This window comes from Sprattus sprattus, assembly GCF_963457725.1.
Source record: "Sprattus sprattus genome assembly, chromosome: 19".
NCBI classification, from domain to species: Eukaryota; Metazoa; Chordata; class Actinopteri; order Clupeiformes; family Clupeidae; genus Sprattus; species Sprattus sprattus.
The window spans coordinates 23964856-23984855 of record NC_137917.1 but is presented as its reverse complement, the minus strand read 5'-3'; the positions used below and the strand labels follow the sequence as shown (position 1 = coordinate 23984855).

Genomic DNA, 20000 nt, shown 5'->3' with positions numbered 1-20000 from the left:
TCTGCCACGATGTGTTTACTAACAGGGTCCAGGCCGCTCATTAAACCCCTTGTAGGAACAGTATGAAGCAGTTTGTCGCTTTTGAGCTATGTTTTTGTAAACAACTAGTATTGGTATCATAGTCAAGTCTGGTCGACTAGCCGCACATGCTCAATAGTCTACTACGAAGTTTATTTGATCCAGAAATGTAATAAAAGCTTTCACGGCATGACATTGCTGACTATATCGCCACAACACATGAGTTAGCACGCTAGCAAGCTTTTATTAGTGACAGCTGTGCTGCTGTTGGTAGTTAGCTCGCTAGTTTTAGACCAAAACTACTGCTGCTTTAAGCTTCCCTTAAGCCCCCCCCCCCCCCAACCCCCTCCCTTCTCCCCCCCCCCCCCCCCCCCAAGGATGCACCACATGCATGTCACACTCCTCTGTGTCCCTGGGGGGCTTCAGCAGAACCGTAGGACCACCCCCCCCCCCCCCCCCCCCACACTACTGCTGCTTTAAGCTTCCCTCAAGCCCCCCCCAGCCCCCCCTCCCCCTCCCCTCTCCCTTCTTTCTCCACCAAGGATGCACCACATGCCCTGAGGGGCTTCAGCCGCAGGACCCCCCCCCCCCCCCCCCCCCCCCAGCTGCAGTAGCAGGAGCAGCAGCAACAGCAGTGGCCTGTCCAAAGAGATTCCTTTCAGTGAACTCGGCACCCCCAGAGCGGCACATGGCGAAAGGTCACAGAGCCCTAGCATGAAGGACAGGAGGTGGAGACAATGTTTGGACGAGACCCGTTGGGGGGGGGGGGCAGGGAAGAGAAGCTTCTGGAAAAGAGGGGTGGTTGGAAGAAAAGTCTGCTCAGAGAGTGAGTGAGTGAGTGAGTGAGTGAGTGAGTGAGTGAGTGAGTGAGTGAGTGAGTGAGTGAGTGAGTGAGTGAGTGAGTGAGTGAGTGAGTGAGTGAGAGAGAGAGAGAAAAAAGAGAGCGAGAGAAAAAAGAGAGAGAGAGAGAGAGAGAGATTCCTGTTAAGTGGCAACAGGTGTGGTGGGGGTTGGGGGGGGGGGGGGGGGGGGGGTCAGGGCGACGTGCCTTCAGGGCCTCTGTGGAGTGGAAGAGGTTAAAGAGGGTCTGCTGTCCCACCTGTAGCTTGTCAGCTGCTGGAGGCCTGTTAAAACGTCAGCTGTTTCTGAGCAGAAGTGTCTGTCCGTGTGTTTGAAGAAGGCCATTTTGTGTGCGTCTCTGTGTGCATTTTGTGTGCAAGTGTATTTTGCGTGGTACAAGTGTGTGTTTGTCTGAATTGGGGTGTTTTGCATGATATTGCTTTGTGTGGTTGTGTTCGTGGTTGTGTGTGTGTCTGTGTCTGTGTATGTGTCAGAAAGAGATCGAAAAAGTAGAGGGGAAAGGATACGAGCCAGGCTGATTTCATGTGTGTGGGCTGCTCGGCTGCCCACGGGTGTCCTGTGGGGATTTGTTTATTCACAAACACAGACACACACACACACACACACACACACACATGCACGCACACAAAGAAAGCCACAGCCTTAGTGGTGTTCATTTTGACAGTTGCCCATCACCAGACCATATCCTGTCCCCGCTAGCGAAGTGACCTCAAAGAGACGGAGAGGAGGCAATGGCGCAGCTGGACGTTGGTCTGTGGGAAGGTAGAACTGTGCCTTTATAAAAGAAGAAACACAGAGTAAGATTTGCGCCTGTACATGGTGAACTGGAAAAACAAAACTCTGATCGCATTTGGAATAAACTACTTGTAAAGTTTGCAGTTGTAAATTCCAATCTGTACAACTGCAAAAACAAAAAAAAAATGTAATTGTAAGTGCGTCTGATCTGAGCGTAATCTTTTCATGTGATTTTTGCTTGCTTTCTCTCGCAAGGTTTTGTGCCAAAACATCACGGAAGCTCGCCTCAACTTTAAGCACACAAACAAAAATCGCCTTGAATGCCTTTCTCACTTGCCCCACCTGCTCACATCTGTTTGTCTCAGTCTTTCTGTCCATCTCACCAACCATTTATATCTTCCTCTTCTCATTCTCACACACTCACACACTCACACACTCACACACACACACACACACACACACACACACATACATACATACACACACTCACTCACACACTCACGCACTCACACTCACACACTCACACACTCACACACTCACACACTCACACACTCACACACTCACACACACACACACACACACACACACACACACATACATACACACACACACACACACACACACATACACACACTACAACAATACACCTTTCTGCAATCACATGAAAAGTCATTACACTAAGCTGGGTATGACACCTGATAGAGATCCTGGGGCAGAGTGGGGGAGTGCACACATGAAGCCACAGGAACCAAGAGCCCCCCCCCCCACACACACACACACACTCACACACTCACTCACTCGCACACTCACACACTCGCACACTCGCGCACACACACACACACTCACACACACACACACTCACACACACACACACACACACACACACACACACACACACACACACACACTCACACACACACACTTCTGCATCCACACTCTGACCCTTCCAAATAGCTCTACATTTGTGAAGTTCAGGAAGATGGTGTATCTCATCATTGGCCTTGAGGCTTTACTCAGCCCTACAGAATTCCAACTTGTCCTTTTCTGTTTGATTTGGGCCACCTCTCCAGATCCCCCCCCCCTATTTTTGACTGATGTGGTTTTTGTGGGAAATGCCATCTGTCCCGTCCTCTGCGGCGAGGAGTGGGAGACGAGGGTACTGGAAAGGGCACCGCATCTGTTTGTGTTAGCGTAGTCTTCTTCATTCACTCAGTCCCATTCTCCACGAGGGGCCCACTGCAAAAGCTTTCAGTGTTTATTCAAAGGAGCCTCGTAATGTAGCCCTATGGTAGTGACGGGAGCAATATCAGGCTCGGGAACATTAATCAGCGATGCCGTGTTCGAGACAGCCTTTTAACCGCCGGAGATTATGTTGGTGGTATAGCGACCCGGGTCGTTATAATGTATTCACTCTCTCGCGTCTCCAGGTGATTTGCATTGAGATTGGGCTGCGTTTTCAAGAACACCACCCTTCCGACACATTTTCAATTTGAAGGAGTTGGCATTCCCTGCCCCCGATCAGCCAGTTGCTCTTTAGAGAACATTCCAAATGTCTGGGGCCTCTTAGGTTGATTGCTTGGGCAAGGGCCTGGGCACAGTGATATGTGTGTGTGTGTGTGTGTGTGTGTGTGTGTGTGTGTTGTCCATATTTCCTCATGTGTATGCCTATAGTGTGTGTGGGTATGTGTGCAGGAGTCTTGAATGTGTGCACGCTTTTGAGCGTGCCTGTACGGGTGTGAGTGTGTGATGATGTTCCTCCTTGCGTGTGTGTGTGTGTGTGTGTGTGTGTGTGTGTGTGTGTGTGTGTGTGTGTGTGGTGTGTGTGAAGGCAGGGGCCTTCAGTGCTGGCAGCTGAGGGGAGCAGTCAGTCAGGCAGGCAGGCAGGCAGGCAGGGAGGCAGCCAGGCAGGCAGGAGGGAACAAGTTGTAGCGTCTGTTAGGATCCGTCTTGCTCCTGCTGACCCCTGGCCTTTAGCTGTGACAGCGCACGGCCTCGCAGATAGCTGCATTTTCCCCCTGATTAAAGCCAGCGAGGGACAATGGGGACGCATTACCTAACTCCAACAGTGACACAGCAACACACACACCTACAGCATCTTATCTGTTTTTTTTTAAGGAATATTTACATAGTTTTGTTTACATTTTAAATAATTAAGTGAACTCTCATCCCAAATAATTGCTCGCTTTACAAATGCGATCGTGGGTTTTATTTTAATTTTGTGAAGTAAACCACTTCAGTTAGCATTTAAAGCTTAACATAGCTTTATGTAGCACATATGAATCTGAATGCAGCTGTTTTGAAAGCATATTAAGCCTAAAGTTTTCTTTGGATGGTAACGAGCTTTTGAGGAATGACTGTCATATTGCTGTATGAGCTGAACTGGGCTATAACACACTCTAGATTTATTACTCAACTATTCCTCTAGGATAAATATTCACAAGCAAAGCAGTTATGTAAACAAACAGCTCTCAAATGTCTAAATCTTGAGGGTTTTGTCTTAAAATGGCCTCTTGCTGAGGATCAGTGTAGAGGTTGTTGACGGCAAAGTCCCAAATGTTCTTCTGTTGGCTGAGCCTCATTCCCCCCGAAATGTTGAACTGCAGCCAGCCCTGAGGTGGACAAAATCTCTGGCAGAGACATGAGAAGTCATTTGTAGCCACATGCACTGGAAAAAATGACACATTTGACGTCACATTTCGAACGTCTCTGAAATGACACGTTCTCACGCTGACAAAACCGATCTGAAGAGATAAGGCTTTACACCTACCATGAAATCTGTCACATGCCCACTATGTGTCTTGAGGGATGGCTGTATGCCAACAAAAATACCCTCTCAGCTTTTGTTAAACATTTTAACGTCCGGTATGTATACATGTACGATATGTATACTATTCATAATACAGCAAAGCATTCACCACGTTGAGAGCGCTCTCGGACGACACACTGAACAGGTAGAGGGCTGAGTTCCAGAGAAAGCCTTTTGGTCCCCCCCCCCCCCCCCTCTCCTCCTCCTCCTCCTCCTCCTCTTCTTCCTCTCCCCTCGGTGTCCTTCCCCAGTCCCTGTGCCCAGTCCTCCACATCCTCCTCGGCTGAAACCTCGCCACAGGGCAGCGAGCACCACGCAGTCCTGGGCACGCTCAACATTTGTCGCCGGAAGGGAAAGTGGAGGCAGCCACACAGATCCCCTTATTAGGCTTGGGGCCAGCACACTGTGTACAACAAGGGAGCCATAGTCAGGTCTGCATGGTGGAGAGAGAGAGAGGGAGAGAGGGAGGGAGAGAGAGAAAGGGAGGGAGGGAGAGAGAGAGAGAGAGAGAAGAAGAGAAGGAGGGAGGGAGGGAGGGAGGGAGAGAGAGAAAGATAGATAAGGATCTTTTGGGGAGGGGAGGAAATGCATTGTAACAGGGCCATTACCAATCACTAGTGTTTGTTGTGCTAGTAATTGTCTCGTCAAAAGAGGCTTTATAGATGTAGGCAGATTTCCTGCTGGAAACCAAGCTGGACTCTCATTTTCCCCCTGCTGTGTCTCCCCGATACTCACCCATATTAGTTATGTGGTTCCCAATACAACATGACTGGTATTTCTGCAAGCCCTATGCTTAACTCCTTGGCTTACAGTGGGAAAAGTGCTCATCACTCATCAGTGCTGAGAACGAGAGAGCGACAGAGACAGAGACAGAGACAGAGAGAGGAAGGGTGAGAAAGGAGAGCGGGGAGGGGGAGGGGGGGGGGTGGGGGGGGGGGGGGGGGTTCTCCATCTCCTCATGGAAACTCAATGACACAAGTGTTAAACAAACTGAGTCACCTTCAATCTCCACCCTGGCCCCATTTCCCAACCTCTGTCAGACAACTCAAGGTCAGTGAAGGGCAAAGCTGGGGCTCTTTGGGAAAAGCAACTGGACTCTTGTAGTTTGACAGAGATTGTTTGTGGTTCCAACAATACATGGTCATGAAGTGTGTGAAGAATGCCTTAGTGGTTTGGTCATTTAAGACGATCTGAAAACCACTCTTTACCTCACAATAGCTAGCCACAGATTCTCCACCTCAGGAGTTTCGCTACCTAGTTCCCTATGGCTTTCTAACAAACCTCGAATGTAAGCAATTCACACACACGTACACACACACACGTACACACACACACGTACACACACTCACGTACACACACTCACGTACACACACACGTACACACACACACGTACACACACACACACACAAACACACACAAATCGCACACACACGTACACACACACACGTACACACACACACGTACACACACACACGTACACACACACACCCGCTTGCTGGGTGTTGGTGTCAGCGGTGTGTGTAACACTACTAGACACATGAGCTGAGGCTCCGACAGCTGTGAGGGTGTATCGAGAGCAAGGGGGAGTGGGAACAAAAGGTGTGTGGGCAGCTGCCACTGCACTTTGAGCGGCTTGCAAAAATCAGAAGAGAGGCTACACACACACACACACACACACACACACACACACACACACACACACACACATGTATACAAGGGGGTGTGGGGGTTGAGAGGATGAGGATCTGACAAACTCCTTTACTACAGCCTGACAGCTTACACCCCTGTCACTCTCTCAATCACCCCCAAAGACACTGATGAATTGGAGCCAGTTGCTGCTGGAGGCATATTAGGGCAAAGGTGTGAGCATGTGTGCGCCTTCAGTTGGGGGGGGGGGGGGGGGGATGTGTGAGCCTTCAGTTGAGGGGGGGGGGGGAGGGGGTGCCTTCAGTTGAGGGGGGGGCATGTGTGCGTCTTTAGTTGAGGGGGGGGGGGGGGGGGGGGCTGTATGTGTGTCTCTAGTTGAGGGGGGGGGGGGGGGGGCATGTGTGCATCTTTAGTTGAGGGTGTGAGCATGTGTGTGTGTCTTTAGTTTGAGGGTGTGAGCATGTGTGTGCCTTTATTTGAGGGGGGGGGGGCATGTGTGTGTGTCTTTAGTTGAGGGGGGGGGGGGGTGTTGTTGCCGGAGAGAGGATCTGGGGGAGGGATCAGTAGTTGGAGAATGGGGGGGTGGTCATCATTGGAGTAGTCACTCGTGTCATCTGATCGCCAGAGGGGACACACCACGTTCTTGGACCCCCTTCTCTCGGATTATGTCTTCGTTGACTTGGGATTTATCAAGAAAGTGCTCTCTGCTAATTCGGTCATCTGAGCATTGAGATCCTGATTTGGAACGCAGAGGTAAGAGTTTTTCGGACATGAGGAACTAGCACTAGTGGTTTTGTTTGACACACAGCTCTTGCGGTTTGTTCATCAAGATTCTGTGTATTGTGGTCACCGGGGGAAGACTCATTGGTTCACAGAAAGAGGATATTGTGTGGAAGTTTTTTTGCTTTCAGCAAGCAGTTTTGCCCAAACAAAAAGCTCTGTTATTGCAACACGTTCAGGGGAAAAGTGAACCAGCACTAATACTGAGAAAATATCTTGCCTTTCCTATCCAAGATCTCGATTAATGCTGTCTTGCCTGTCAAGTCTATGAAAGAAATTCTCAAAATCAGACCACCAAACCAACCAATACTTTTTTCAGAAAGCGTTTTCAAAAATAGAGGAATATCACAGATGACTTACGTTTGTAATGTGCTTCAGATTTGTATTATCTAAAAAGTGTTATGACACCGCTAAGGATCAGAGACGTCTGACACCTTCAGGGTATCTCGGCGCTCGATATGAAACGCTGCAAAGATGACAAATGGAATCCCGCCCACTGGTTTTTCACCAGGCTGACATGAAATGTTTTTCTCGTTTAAAAAAAAAGAGCTTCTGACTTCTCCCTGCCACTGTAGCCCGAGCAGCGCCTGCTCACCCGGAGTTGCACAGGCTTGAGAAAAGTTGAGATCAAAGGGCCGATTGAAAATGGAGGACCCCGGGGTTAAGGTCCCTGAGGGACATGTGGTAGGTGTTCTGCCCTGGAGCTAAACACGCTGAAGCATTCTCCAGCATAAACACGGCACAAGCCGAGAAGTCCTCCATTTTCAATCGGCCCCTTGCACTCTTCGCTGATTTCTCTCTTAGACCATTGTTGGAGTCATATTTCACCTTTCTCACCCACAAAGTGAAGAATTATCATCAGGTCTTTTAGTGCTCTTTCTGACTTCCCTTTGACTTGATCATTTCTGTACTTCCTTTCGACCCCGTTCCAGTGCCCTTAACTGCCGCTAGACAAACTGTGCCATCATAGACAAGATTGATACTCGTTATCATGGTAACTGAAATTCCAGGCATATTTTCCACCCCGGTTGAAAGCATTTAGTATTGATAAGACAGTGATAGTTCATTGTTGTGTGATGGTTGTCGCAGATTAGTTCTGTTTTTAGTCACTAAACTTTTCGGGGCGTTTGCAGATAATAAACCTTTTTGTGATCTCTTTGTGTGACCGCAAAACATCCAGTCCATGCACCCTCCTCTAACTGTGACGTTTATGTCGTCGGCGTCTGCCGGTCTATAACAGGTGTGTTTCCCCTAGGACTGTCAGTTTTTTTTTATCAACTGCAGACATCTTACTAGAAGAGCCAGAAGCCATCGTCACGTCGGCCTACTCAGACAGGGTAGACGACTAGTCAGACCATGGCTACTTTTGAACATTTAATAAGTCGCTACATTTAATCACCTCTCAGACACATTCATTCGGTGGGATTTGCAGCCCTGCGAAGGCATGTGTTTTTCTTCGCTCTCTGCAGTCCTCCCGGTAATAACTGGAGCTCTGAGCTTTTCAAGTGTCATCGACACGGCTAAGCTTAAGAAAGAGAAGGAGAAAAAGAGAGAGAGAGAGAGAGAGAGGGAGGGGAGGGGGGGAGAGGGAGAGAGGGAGAGAGAGACGAGAACAGTTGCAGGAGACCCAGTTTATGGCACCCGATGGCTGCTGCTCCGCTCGTCACCTCGGCTGTCACCGGGACAGGTCAGACTACATCGCCTTTGCCGATCCGCCAACAGATAGGAGCGTGTCAACAACAAACGCAGAGCATTGTTCCAGTTTACCCCTATGCTTCATGGTTCATTCTCGCCCACACACACACACACACACACATAGCAACACAAACACACATGCACTTTGTACGCATTTCCAAGAATAGGGACGGAAGGCCTAGGAGATAACCAGAAAAAAAAACGAAGAAAGGCTGTGATGTGTTTTGTTCTAAGCTCCCAAGCGTTTTGAATGAAAAGGAGCTGCGTGACTTGGCACAGGAGGGTGTTTGTCCCCCTGCCCGTAGCCCAGAGAGATGTGTGTGTCGAGCACGGAGCACGGAGCACGGAGCACGGAGCACGGTGCAGTCTGTTTTGCGGCATCGGGGGCTATTGACAGGTGGTGCAGCCGAGGCGTGATTCACGAGCTGAGGATCACGGATCCACAGGAGTCCCAGCAGCCCCCGCCCCTTACTCTCTCCACCCCCACCCCCCCCCCCCCCCCCCCCCCCCCCGCATGAGAAGTGCTGCCCTTGCATTGCTCCCCCCACCTCACACACTCACGGACATGCAGCCACACACACATAGTCCATGTTGTACAGAGGGATCAGTTTCCCCTTGAAGGCTTGATGCCCTGCCTGCCTGCCTGCCTGCCTGCTTGCCTCTTGCCCTTCTGCCCTTCTGCCCTGAGCCCCCCCCCCCCCCCCCTCCTCTTCCCCCCGCCCCCCCTCCCACCTCCCACCAACCCCACCCAGTTGCTTCTGCTTTTGATCTTTGCTTATGGATCCCCCCCCCCCCCCCCCCCCCCCCCCCCGAGTGGCACAACCCCATCTGCACTTCATTGTGATTTGAAAGCATTGGGGCAGTGGAGCTCAGGGGCAGCCCCACGGCCCCCCTCCCCCTCCCAGGCCCCCTCCTCAGATAGCCAGCGCTGGCTGGATGGCAGGCACATAGACGTGAGGCAACTAACCCTAACCCCCCCTCCCCCCCCCCCCCCGTGGCCCCCTCCTCAGAGAGCCAGCGCTGGCTGGATGGCAGGCAGGCACATAGACGTGAGGCAACTACCCCTAACCCCCTCCCCCCCGCCCCCCCCGGCCCCCTCCTCAGAGAGCCAGCGCTGGCTGGATGGCAGGCACACAGACGTGAGGCAACAGGCTGGAAATATCCTGTAGCAGTTGGTGCTGGCAGTACAGCCCAAGGTTGGAGTAAATCACCGGGTCCCAGCGGGCACAACCAGGGTGGGGAGTGATCATCGTCATCATCGCTGTCATCCCATTTTGGGCTTCGGCTGGAGCTGGCCTCAGAGCCCGAGCATAGCTATGTTCCGGTGCTCCCCATCTCAGCCAATGGAAAACACCCTTTCTACTGAACCTGGGAGCCAAAGAGACTGATTAGCCCAACTCTTCAAAGAGCACCTCCCTTCCTAACTCGCACTTCGACGAGCACTTAACTTGCACGACTGTAGTTACATTCCTGCACTTCTTTTTTTTTAATATTTTTTATGTAAAGTATTATTTATTGTTACACCAGGTTTCTATTGCTCATAGCTTGACTGTTCTCTACCTTGTACGTCGCTTTGGACAAAAGCGTCTACTAAATGACTACATGGGGGAACAACTTGGTTACGTGATGTTTTCAATTTGAAGGTTTTTTTCAATGGAGTTGTCCTTTTGAAGACATTAAAGACATGATTTCTGTAATTATTAGCCTTTTCTGTAATTATTATCATCTAGTCAGCCAACTAAATAATTCTAACTAACCTAATATTCATGTTCTGAGTAACCTTTTTTATTCAGGACTAACTAACAAAACTAAACCTTATTTGTTTTACCAACAACAACAGCACAACAACAGTTACAACAAGTAAATCACTATCAACATCCACTATATATAGCTAAAATAAGCTATTTTATTTAAATAGTAACCTATAATAGAGCCTTAGCAGTGAAGGACTCATTGTTGGCGAAACGCCCACCAGTATTTTTGCCAACGGTGTTTGTGTCAACATTGCTGCAAACAAACACTGCACAGGTTTTTTTCTTCTTGGAATTGTATATATACGTATCTGAGCTAGGCGTATCGCAGTCGACCTCAACCACGTCTCCATTTTGTTGTCACACCGAGCAGCCAGTAAATTCTCAGCTGTCGGTCGATCCACCTTCCTGACCGTCATTCTGTTCTTGCTGCTATAGCAACAAATCTGGCTTTCTTGTAAGTAGGCACTCGGAGTATTTCCCCTGCCGTGTCCTGTGTTTGTGTCTCTGGCGTATCACCCCGTTCTGTCCGGAGACGGAGGTGCATTACCGCTTTTAAAAAGCACACAACTTTTTATGGCGACCCTAGATATTGTTTTTGATGCGCCAAGAAGGACAACAAGCAAAAGCCTCTGTTGTAGAGGGGCTGAGTAGAACAACAGGTAGCGGTGTATGGGTAAGCACTTGTGCTGGGCTGAGGGCACAGAGAATGAGAGAGGGAGAGAGAGAATGAGAGGGAGAGCGAGAATGAGAGAAGGAGAGAGAGAATGAGAGAAGGGGAGAAAGAATGAGAGAGGGAGAGAGAGAATGATAGAGGGAGAGAGAATGAGAAAAGGAGAGAGAGAGTGATAGGGGAGAGAATGAGAGGGGGAGAAAGAAGGAGAGAGAGAATGAGAGAAGGGAAGAGAGAATGAGAGAGGGAGAGAGAGAATGAGAGAAGGGAAGAGAGAATGAGAGAAGGGGAGAGAGAGAATGAGAGGGAGAGAATGAGAGGGGGAGAGAGAGACTGAGAGAGGGAGAGAGAGAATGAGAAAAGGAGAGAGAATGATAGGAGAGAGAATGAGAGAGGGAGAGAGAGAGGGAGAGAGAGGGAGAGAGAGGGAAAGAGAATGAGAGAGAGGGAGAGAGAGGTGATGGATTTCTCAGCGCCACTTTGGCTGCAGTCCAGACCCCGAGCTCTGGCACTGACCGTTATCTCTGGGCCCCAGGCTGCCTCGCCTCCAGTTACAGGCTTTGGACAACAAAACTGGACAGTATCACACACACCCTGCTGAGGAGATATCCATACACACACACACACACACACACACACACACACACACACACACGCACAGCGGCAGGCAAGCAGGACAAGCAGGACAGGCAGGCAGGGAGGCAGGCATGCCTCTCCCGTATGCCCACACATGGGTAGAGGGAAGATGGTGTTATCTCGGAGCAAAGCCTGTCGTCCCGAGCACTTCAGTGGCTGAGATGTGAGGCGGTGTGGCGGTGTGGCGTCGGGAAAGGAGCCCGGTGTCTTCAGGGCGGAAGCGCAGGGGGCTATTAAAAGGTGTTAATGCAATATGAGACCGACCTGACGCCGGGAGAAGAAGCCGCGGGCTCCGGGGAGAGACTCTCTTGCTCGTTCTGTTTGTCTGCTATCCCTCAATGTAAAGAGAGTGTGTGTGTGTGTGTGGTGTGTGTGTGTGTGTGTGTGTGTGTGTGTGTGTGTGTGTTCCCTCAGCCAGATGCTCTTAGCATTAAACACCTCTCCATCATCCTCTGAGGACCCAGAGCCAGGTGGTAAATGCTATCTCAAATACCCTTTAAGTGACAGCAATATGGTACACAGGGCAAGTTGCACCCACAGACACACTGTGGCAAAATCTCTCCGTACAGGTTGTAATTAAAGTCTGTTATTTACACATATGATTCCGCTATCCTATCCACTGGGTCTCCAGGATGGGGTTATCTGTAGTAGTGTTTATGAGGACTCTTAAGCATAATTGGTAGTTTGTCCCTCTTCTTTTGCCGTAGCACATGGGCTCAGGCTACTGGCACACTCCAGGCCTGGCTTCAGCTGGTGTGAAAGCAGTGGCCTACACATCAGAGCTGGGAAGAGTCATACTCTGCCCCCCCCCCACCCCCACCTCACACCCCCACAGTCATCCTCTTTCCATCCCTCCATCCTCTCTCTCCCTCTCTCTCCCTCTCTCTCCCTCTCTCTCTCTCTCTCTCTCGCTCCCGCGGTTTGCAGAGCTAAAGGTTGTGCCCCGGCCCCCAGCGGCAGATAAAGCCGGCGTTTCATGTACACCTGTGAACCCCGCGACTCTCTCCTCCTCACCACCCTGTACCCCCCCCCACCCCCCCCCAGCGTGGCCATCATCACGTCCTTGTGCCGGCTGAGAGGGAGCAGGGACCACAGCCCTGTGTGTGTGTGTGTGTGTGTGTGTGGATGTGTGTGTGTGTGGGGATGTGTGTGTGTGTGTGTGTGTGTGTGGGGGGATGTGTGTGTGTGTGTGGGGGGATGTGTGTGAGTGTGGGGGGATGTGTGGGGTGTGGGGCCTGCACTGAGAGTCCATGTTAAGGGTCTAACTCCAGGCTTCTGTGGGGCTTAAGGTGATTAGGCATAGTTCGGTATGGACAGCAGGCAACATTGGGGCGGTGTTTGTTTGGGAGTTATAGAAGGCTTATAAATATTTAAAATACTTTTATATTACTGTTATCACAAATAACAAGAATTGTTTGGGGAAATTGCTAGAGAAGCATTCTGTGTGTGGAGACATGCTTAGAACACCCCACCCCCACCCCCTTGGTGAAGTGCGAGTTCAGGACAAAGTTTTCCGTCTGATTAATGGATTTCAGCAGTCATGTGTCTGTAGCACCTAGCGGGTGCCAAGATCACAGTCTCGAAATGACACAAACTTCCTCTTTTTTTTTCTTCTTTTTCTCAAGTGTGTTTACAAGTGTTTGGCTGTCGCCATGCAAGAAACGTCGCTACGCAGTCGACCTAAATATAATCATCGCCGCAGCTTCACAGCCACTTTTGAAATGAAGTTTGTTAATTAAAGATGTCTCAGTATGCTATCATAGTAGTGTGGAAATGGATGAATCTACAGACATTATTCCTGCTGAGGATATGGCTCATACATGTGAATCAGAGCGTGATGTGGAGCGAGAGAGAAAGAGAGAAAGAGAGAGAAAGAAAGAAAGAAAGAGCAAAAGAGCGAAAGAGCGAAAGAGAGAGAGAGGCGCCCTGATTTGTTGTTGTTGTCCTCTTGAAATTGCTGTGAATAGTTCTGTCATTTGCAGGGTCTGTTGGATGACTCTTTAAATAGGAAGCCTCCGAAGGGTTTCCCCATCTCCGTTGTTGTGGTGGCTGGGCCTCGGGTGTGTGTGTGTATGTGTGTGAGTGTGTGTGTATCCCGTCTGGGCTGTTTGTGTGTGTCTGTGAGTATGTGTGCGTATATATAGAGCTCTATTTTAAGGCTTACTTTTTTCGACCTACAGAAGCAGTAATAGCAGGTCTTAAAATGATGGTGGCGGCTAAAGCTATTTTGAGGCCGTAATCAGCTCATTCATACATTCACTCGCTCAGCTGTACGAGGCTCTCTCTGTCTCTCTCTCCGTCTCTCTCTCTCTCTCTCTCTCTCAGCATCTTTATGCAGCCTTTCTTCATCCTCATTTAATGATGTTTGATTCACAGAAAAGAAAAAAATCGTCGACCTCATTGTACCCTTTTGTTTTGAATGGATCAGAAGTCCACGTGTTTCTTACTAATGTCCAGTAATATCATATAATTTAAACATTTAATATAGAATTAAATATATATTTAAAAGTAGAAACAGATTAATAGGTGGACCTATTTCTGTTAACCACGTATGTAGTCTATGTTTAGAGGGTTTGACTGGGGGCCAGCTCATCCTTTCTAATGACAGCTGTGGTTCTGGGGCCGATGGCTCACGTGGGCCCCGCGGCTACTGGGGACTGGGGGGCCCTCTGCCTGCTGCCCTCTGCCCGCTGCTGCCGCCATCGCCGCTCTGATTCTGTGCGCTGCACTGGTTCGATCCGTAATGGCATGCGGCACGCCAGGCCAGCTAGGCAGCAGCTTGCTGCGGGCCCCAGAGTATCAGCGATGTGGTGGTGATGTCTCCAATGAAGCTGACACAGCACAGCACAGCACAGACAACCTCCCTCGCTCCCTCGCTCGCTCCCTCCCTCCCTCCCTCCCTCGCTCGCTTGCTCATTCGTTCTTTCGCTCGCTCCCTCGTTTGTTCACTCGTGCGGCCCTTTTGCTACTCCCCACCCACTCCATTCTCATCCAGTGCCACCTCCCCCCTCCACACACACACACACACACACAAACACACACACACACACACAAACCCTCGGGCAGACTCTGCTGTGTTTTGCTCTCCACAATCCCCACCCCGCTTGAGGGAAACGCAAACCTCAAGAGAAGACTCACTCAACCCCACCGGAAGTCCTCCCCCAGCTGCTGGGGCTAATAGGGTTAGCACTCTGTGTGAGGAGGCTAATAGGGTTAGCGCTCTGCGTTGAGGAGGCTGCGTTGAGGACGCTGTTGTACTGTAATGATGCTCGTGCACGTGGCCCTCCAATCCCTCTGTGCTCACCCGAAAGGTTAGCCTCGAAGCCCAACCGCCTGAACATGTCCAGGCTCAATGGGTGAAACCCAAGGAAATCACACGGAAAGTGTGTGTAAGAACTTGTTGATGAGTCACAACAGATATGATCATCTGCGACTCTTATGTGTATTGTGTGTTTATGTGTGTCCAGAAGGTCTGAGTACCAGCCACTAATCTGCCCTCCTCTCTTCTCTCTTCCCCCTCCAATTCTCTCTCCTCTCCTCTCCTCTCCTCTCCTCTCCTCAGGAGTAAGACCACATCGGCTAGCTGCACAGAAGGAGAAGGGAGAGCCACGGATGACAACGTTGCCCCCGCAGCGGACCATGATCTGAGCCGCGAGGACTCGCCCCCGTCTGACTTCCCTTTTTTTTCTATTTCCTGTTCCTCCACGGAGGAAGAACGACTCAGGCCCCGACGGCCTTGGATAGGTAGACAGAAAGAACGAGAGAGAGAGAGAGAGAGAGAGCGCCCAACGCACAAGCGTTCCCGCACACAACTCCCCCCCCCCCCCCCACCCCCCTCTCAGGACAGAGACGACCTTTGACCCCAACACGCGCCCCCCTGTGTTCCCCAGCAGCAGAGCGCAGCCATGGGGAGGAAAAAGATTCAGATTCAGAGGATCACGGACGAGCGGAACCGGCAGGTGAGGACTCCTGAGGATGTTACTACTGCTAAGTGTGGGTGTGGGTGTGTGTGTGTGTGTGTGTGTGTGGGGGTGTGTGTGTGGGTGTGTGTGTGTGTATGTGTGTGTGTCTGTGTGTGTTGCCTCCAGTTTGGTCATCATGAAGTCGTCACTGCTGCACAGAGCCGAGGAATCCCTTTCCACAAATGGTTTCCCTCTTTGTCACCTGGACTAGCTTTTCTGTAAAAGCCCTGTTTAAAACACACACACACACACACACACACACACACACACACACACACACACACACACACACACACACACACACACATATCTGGAAAGCAACACACATTTAAAAATACCCATTTTGTTTAAGCGCAGCACCATTGGTGCTGTCTTGAGGCGTTATATCTGCCTACTCATCTGTGTTTGATCTTACCTGCCTTCCCCTTCTCCATGGCCTCTGAGGACGGCACCGCCTACCCAGTATCTGCCGAGTCATCTCTGAGAGAGTGTGTGTGTGTGTGTGTGTGTGTGTGTGTCTGCAGTCATCTCCCAGAGAGTAGAGAGCTGAGGCCTCTTAACACACACTAATGTGTCTGGCCTTTACCACTGGCTGCATACCTGAACCTGGATGACACCTGTCCGCCATAGCTATCCCAGCCAACCCCTGTCAGGACCCACCCCCCCCCCCCCGATCCGGTCTGGCATGTCACAGGAGGGCCAGACCCATAGAGAAGTTCAAACTAATCATTTAGCGGTCTGGTGACATTCCCACCATTTTAATGTTAGGTGTATCCGCTAACTAGCATTCACATATTGTGCCGATTCCTTCTAAGAGAAGTTTATTGGAATCACACAGCGGAAAGGCACAGATGTTCACTGCTCAACTTCAAGTTTGATACTTTGTGTTGGAAACACCACCAGCGGAACTCAGACACACACACACAGGCGCAGTCGCACACACAGGCAAATACACACACAGCGACACGCACACACACGCACACACACAGAGACACGCACGCACACACAGAGACACACACGCACACACACAGAGAGACGCACTCACACTCACGCACACATATACAGACACACACACACGCACACAAACACCCACACACTCTGCACAGGCTGAGGCAAGGGCTTTGGCTGAGGTGTTATAGCACCTGAATCCACCTCCTGTCACAACACAGTCCTTTTCTCACAGGGAAGGAGAAAGAGAGATGCAGAGCGTGAAAAAAAAAAAAAAGAGTAGCTTGCTGTTGTTGCCATTGGATACCCGCACTTCTATTCTTAATGGCAATTATGTTCTGCCTGTTTATCTCTGACGGAACACGAAAGAACATTCTCTCCGGTCACCTTGCTCTCTGTGTGAACAGTAGTCCTTATTGAGGAGAGACTATGAAGAAGAGTTATATAAACAGAGGTTGTGGAATCGGTAGGCATTGAAAGACATTCACGTGTGACTGTTGTTTTTTCCATTTCTTACTGCGTTGTGAATTTCCCTTCCCACTGTCCTTGCTGAACCCAGCCCCAAATTCTCACGGTATGCCAGTTGTTTTTTTTTTCTGTGATTTCCCCCTTCATAGTTCTGTGTGTGTGTGTGTGTGTGTGTGTGTGTGTGTGTGAGAGTGTGTGTGTGTTTGAGTGATTGTGCGTTTGTGTGTGAGTCTGTGTGTGCGTGCAAAGAGGTGGGGGAGGCGGCGGAGGGTTGTGTGATTCGAGGAGGGTTTTAGTAGGCGGTTGCCAATGGAAACGACCCCGAAATAATTTGATTTGTGGCAGCGGTGAGCTGTGAGTGAGCAGGAAAAAGGAGAGAAGAGAAGAGAAAGAAAGAAAGCAAGCGAGAGAAGGAGAGCAAGCTGTCTTCTGCTCCATGGAGAGAGAGAGAGCGAGATAAAGAGTGAGAGAGAGAGGGAGCAAGAGAGAGAAAGATAGAGGTGAGACTCCTAGCAGAGGACTTGTCGACGATGCGAGCCTCGTGTCATTGTTAATTTCTGAGATGCCTTTACACTGAAGATCTTCAGAAAGTAGCACTCTAATCAACACCTGCTTCTCACACCTCTGCCTCAGCTCCTCTCTGCTCCTCTCAGCCCAGATCACAAGCCTGAGCACACAGCATCTTATTCATCTCCTCCTCTTTATTCACAAATGAAATGCAGTCATTTATGGAAATATGCCGGTAATTAGTAGCACGCTATGACGGGCTAATCATTTTATTGTCAGTTTTGGTAAACCTTCTTTTTTATTTATTTATTTGTTTATTTTCATTAGATGCTTACTCCTCAAATGGTTTCACTTACTTCATCTGCTGAAACCCAACAGACCCCTATGTATAATTAACTAAGTGGAGTGTTTAATAATTCATTAATTAGGGGTGTTATCCAGATGAATTCAATTGAATTACTGCTCAAAAGCCTTAGACAGCAAAGGTGCTTAAGAGCCGCCTGACAGCAGGGTTCCTCATTCTACCTTTTCAACATTCCGGATGGAACCTTTTCAACATTCCTGAAGGAACCTTTTCAACATTCCTGAAGGAACCTTTTCAACATTCCTGATGGAACCTTTTCAGCATTGATAATAAAGTAATTATGGGAAAAAAGGTATTCAGCTCTGGACAGCAAAGCATTGGTTTCAACTAGTGTTTTCAAAGCGCCTTGAAAAAATGTAAATTTTTTGGCACTATGTAAATACATTTCAATTCTTTTGAAGGCCAAAGAAGCTCAGTGCTCTTGAACCTTCCGGATGATCCACCAGGCAGACAAGCTTCAAATAATCTAATGGTTCTTTTTGCTGTGCACATTATTTTCTGCCCTTCAAAAGTGGTGTTTTACTCGGTCACATATGCCATTTTGAAGTGTTGTTTATGTCACGTAATATAGAAGTGAGCATTAACAGACTGAATCCCTCCTCCTCCTCCTCCTCCTCCTCGTCTTCCTCAGGTGACGTTCACCAAGCGGAAATTTGGCCTGATGAAGAAGGCGTACGAGCTGAGCGTGCTGTGCGACTGCGAGATCGCCCTCATCATCTTCAACCACTCCAACAAGCTGTTCCAATACGCCAGCACTGACATGGACAAGGTGCTGCTCAAGTACACGGAGTACAACGAGCCTCACGAGAGCCGGACCAACGCAGACATCATAGAGGTACGAACTCCGCCCGCTCCACCCGCACGCCTCCGAGCAGGAGGCGAAGGGGCGCCGCCCCCGTAGCGCGTTAGCGGCGTTTGGTCTTTAGGTCAGGACTAAAAGGTCGTGACATTTCCACTCCCACTGCTGATATGCACTTAACCTCTTTCGCAGTTTTATTAGGAGCTGGAAGTTAATTATATTTTTAACTCTTTGTATCAATACTTTGTTTCATAAATGATTTACATCCAATGGAATATAATATAATAATATTTAATGTTTAATCCTTTTTTTTATACTACGACTACAAGTACGCAACTCCAAGCATTTTCACAAATCTACAGTGAATTGTTGTCATGGTGATCAGAGAAGCTGTAAGCGCAAGTATCAAATAAGTGTATAGCTCATCAAAAAACATGACTCAGTGTAAATGAGTCATGTCGTCCAAACGGCTCTCACAGAAGCGGTTTGATCTTTCAGAGCCTTATCATAGCACATAGCGTAGCACATAGCGTAGCACATAGCGTAGCACATAGCGTAGCTCATAGCATAGCTCATAGCGTGTGTAGCACATAGCGTAGCTCATAGCGTGTGTAGCACATAGCGTAGCTCATAGCGTGTGTAGCACATAGCCAGCTCATTATGCCTGTGCTGGTGTGTGCAAGCATCCAGGCCTGTGTGGGCTTTCGGTAGAGGTCCTGGTCTGGCCACCTGTGGGCCGTGGCCAGAAGGCTTGCCACCGCTCCTCCGCACAGAGATTGCTGGGCTTATGGGCCACCGTAGCTCTTCTGGCCGCATGCCCGAGAGACGGTGGGGCAGCCGAGGCAGGGACATCTGGCCCTTCTGCCACCTTCTCCGGCCTTGGCATGGAGGGAGGGCAGGAGCACCCGCTCGCTCGCGCTAACACTCTCGTGTACATGCAAACACACTTGTATACGCGCACACACACACACACACACACACACACACACACACACACACACACACACACACACAAACAGTCACACAGAGTCTGCTCTTTTAACCTGGCCCCAGCAACCACAAGATGGCCGCTCCAGGGGGAGAGAATACTGCCTCTCCTGTTAGTGTGTGTGTGTGTGTGTGTGTGTGTGTGTGTGACTCTTACAAGAAAGCTATTCTCACACATGCCCTTGCTCCTGATCTGTTAACCTTTTGTTTCCTGGAATGGTTCAGGCCAAATGATTCCAGCACATATTCCAGCTGTAGAGACTGTGTACCTTGTACCAAACCTCTGATGGCGTGTGTGTGTGTGTGTGTGTGTGTGTGTGTGTGTGTGTGTGTGTGTGTGTGTGTGTGTGTGTGTGTGTAGAC

At 49.7% G+C, this 20000-nt stretch overlaps 1 protein-coding gene across 12 annotated transcripts in view; it reads left to right on the top strand.

Moving 5' to 3' along the window:
• mef2d (myocyte enhancer factor 2d) overlaps window positions 1-20000 on the top strand; it is a 66957-nt gene that overhangs the window by 12423 nt on the left and 34534 nt on the right. For 11 of the 12 annotated variants that reach the window (XM_080858374.1, XM_080858365.1, XM_080858372.1 and 8 more), the window contains exons 2-3: window positions 15165-15561; window positions 18483-18686. In XM_080858374.1, the coding sequence (XP_080714500.1) occupies window positions 15508-15561; window positions 18483-18686 (258 nt within the window). In that variant the 5' untranslated portion in view covers window positions 15165-15507. Of the gene's footprint in view, window positions 1-6679; window positions 6821-15164; window positions 15562-18482; window positions 18687-20000 lie in introns of those variants that run through there. The other variant, XM_080858368.1, reaches the window with a different exon arrangement.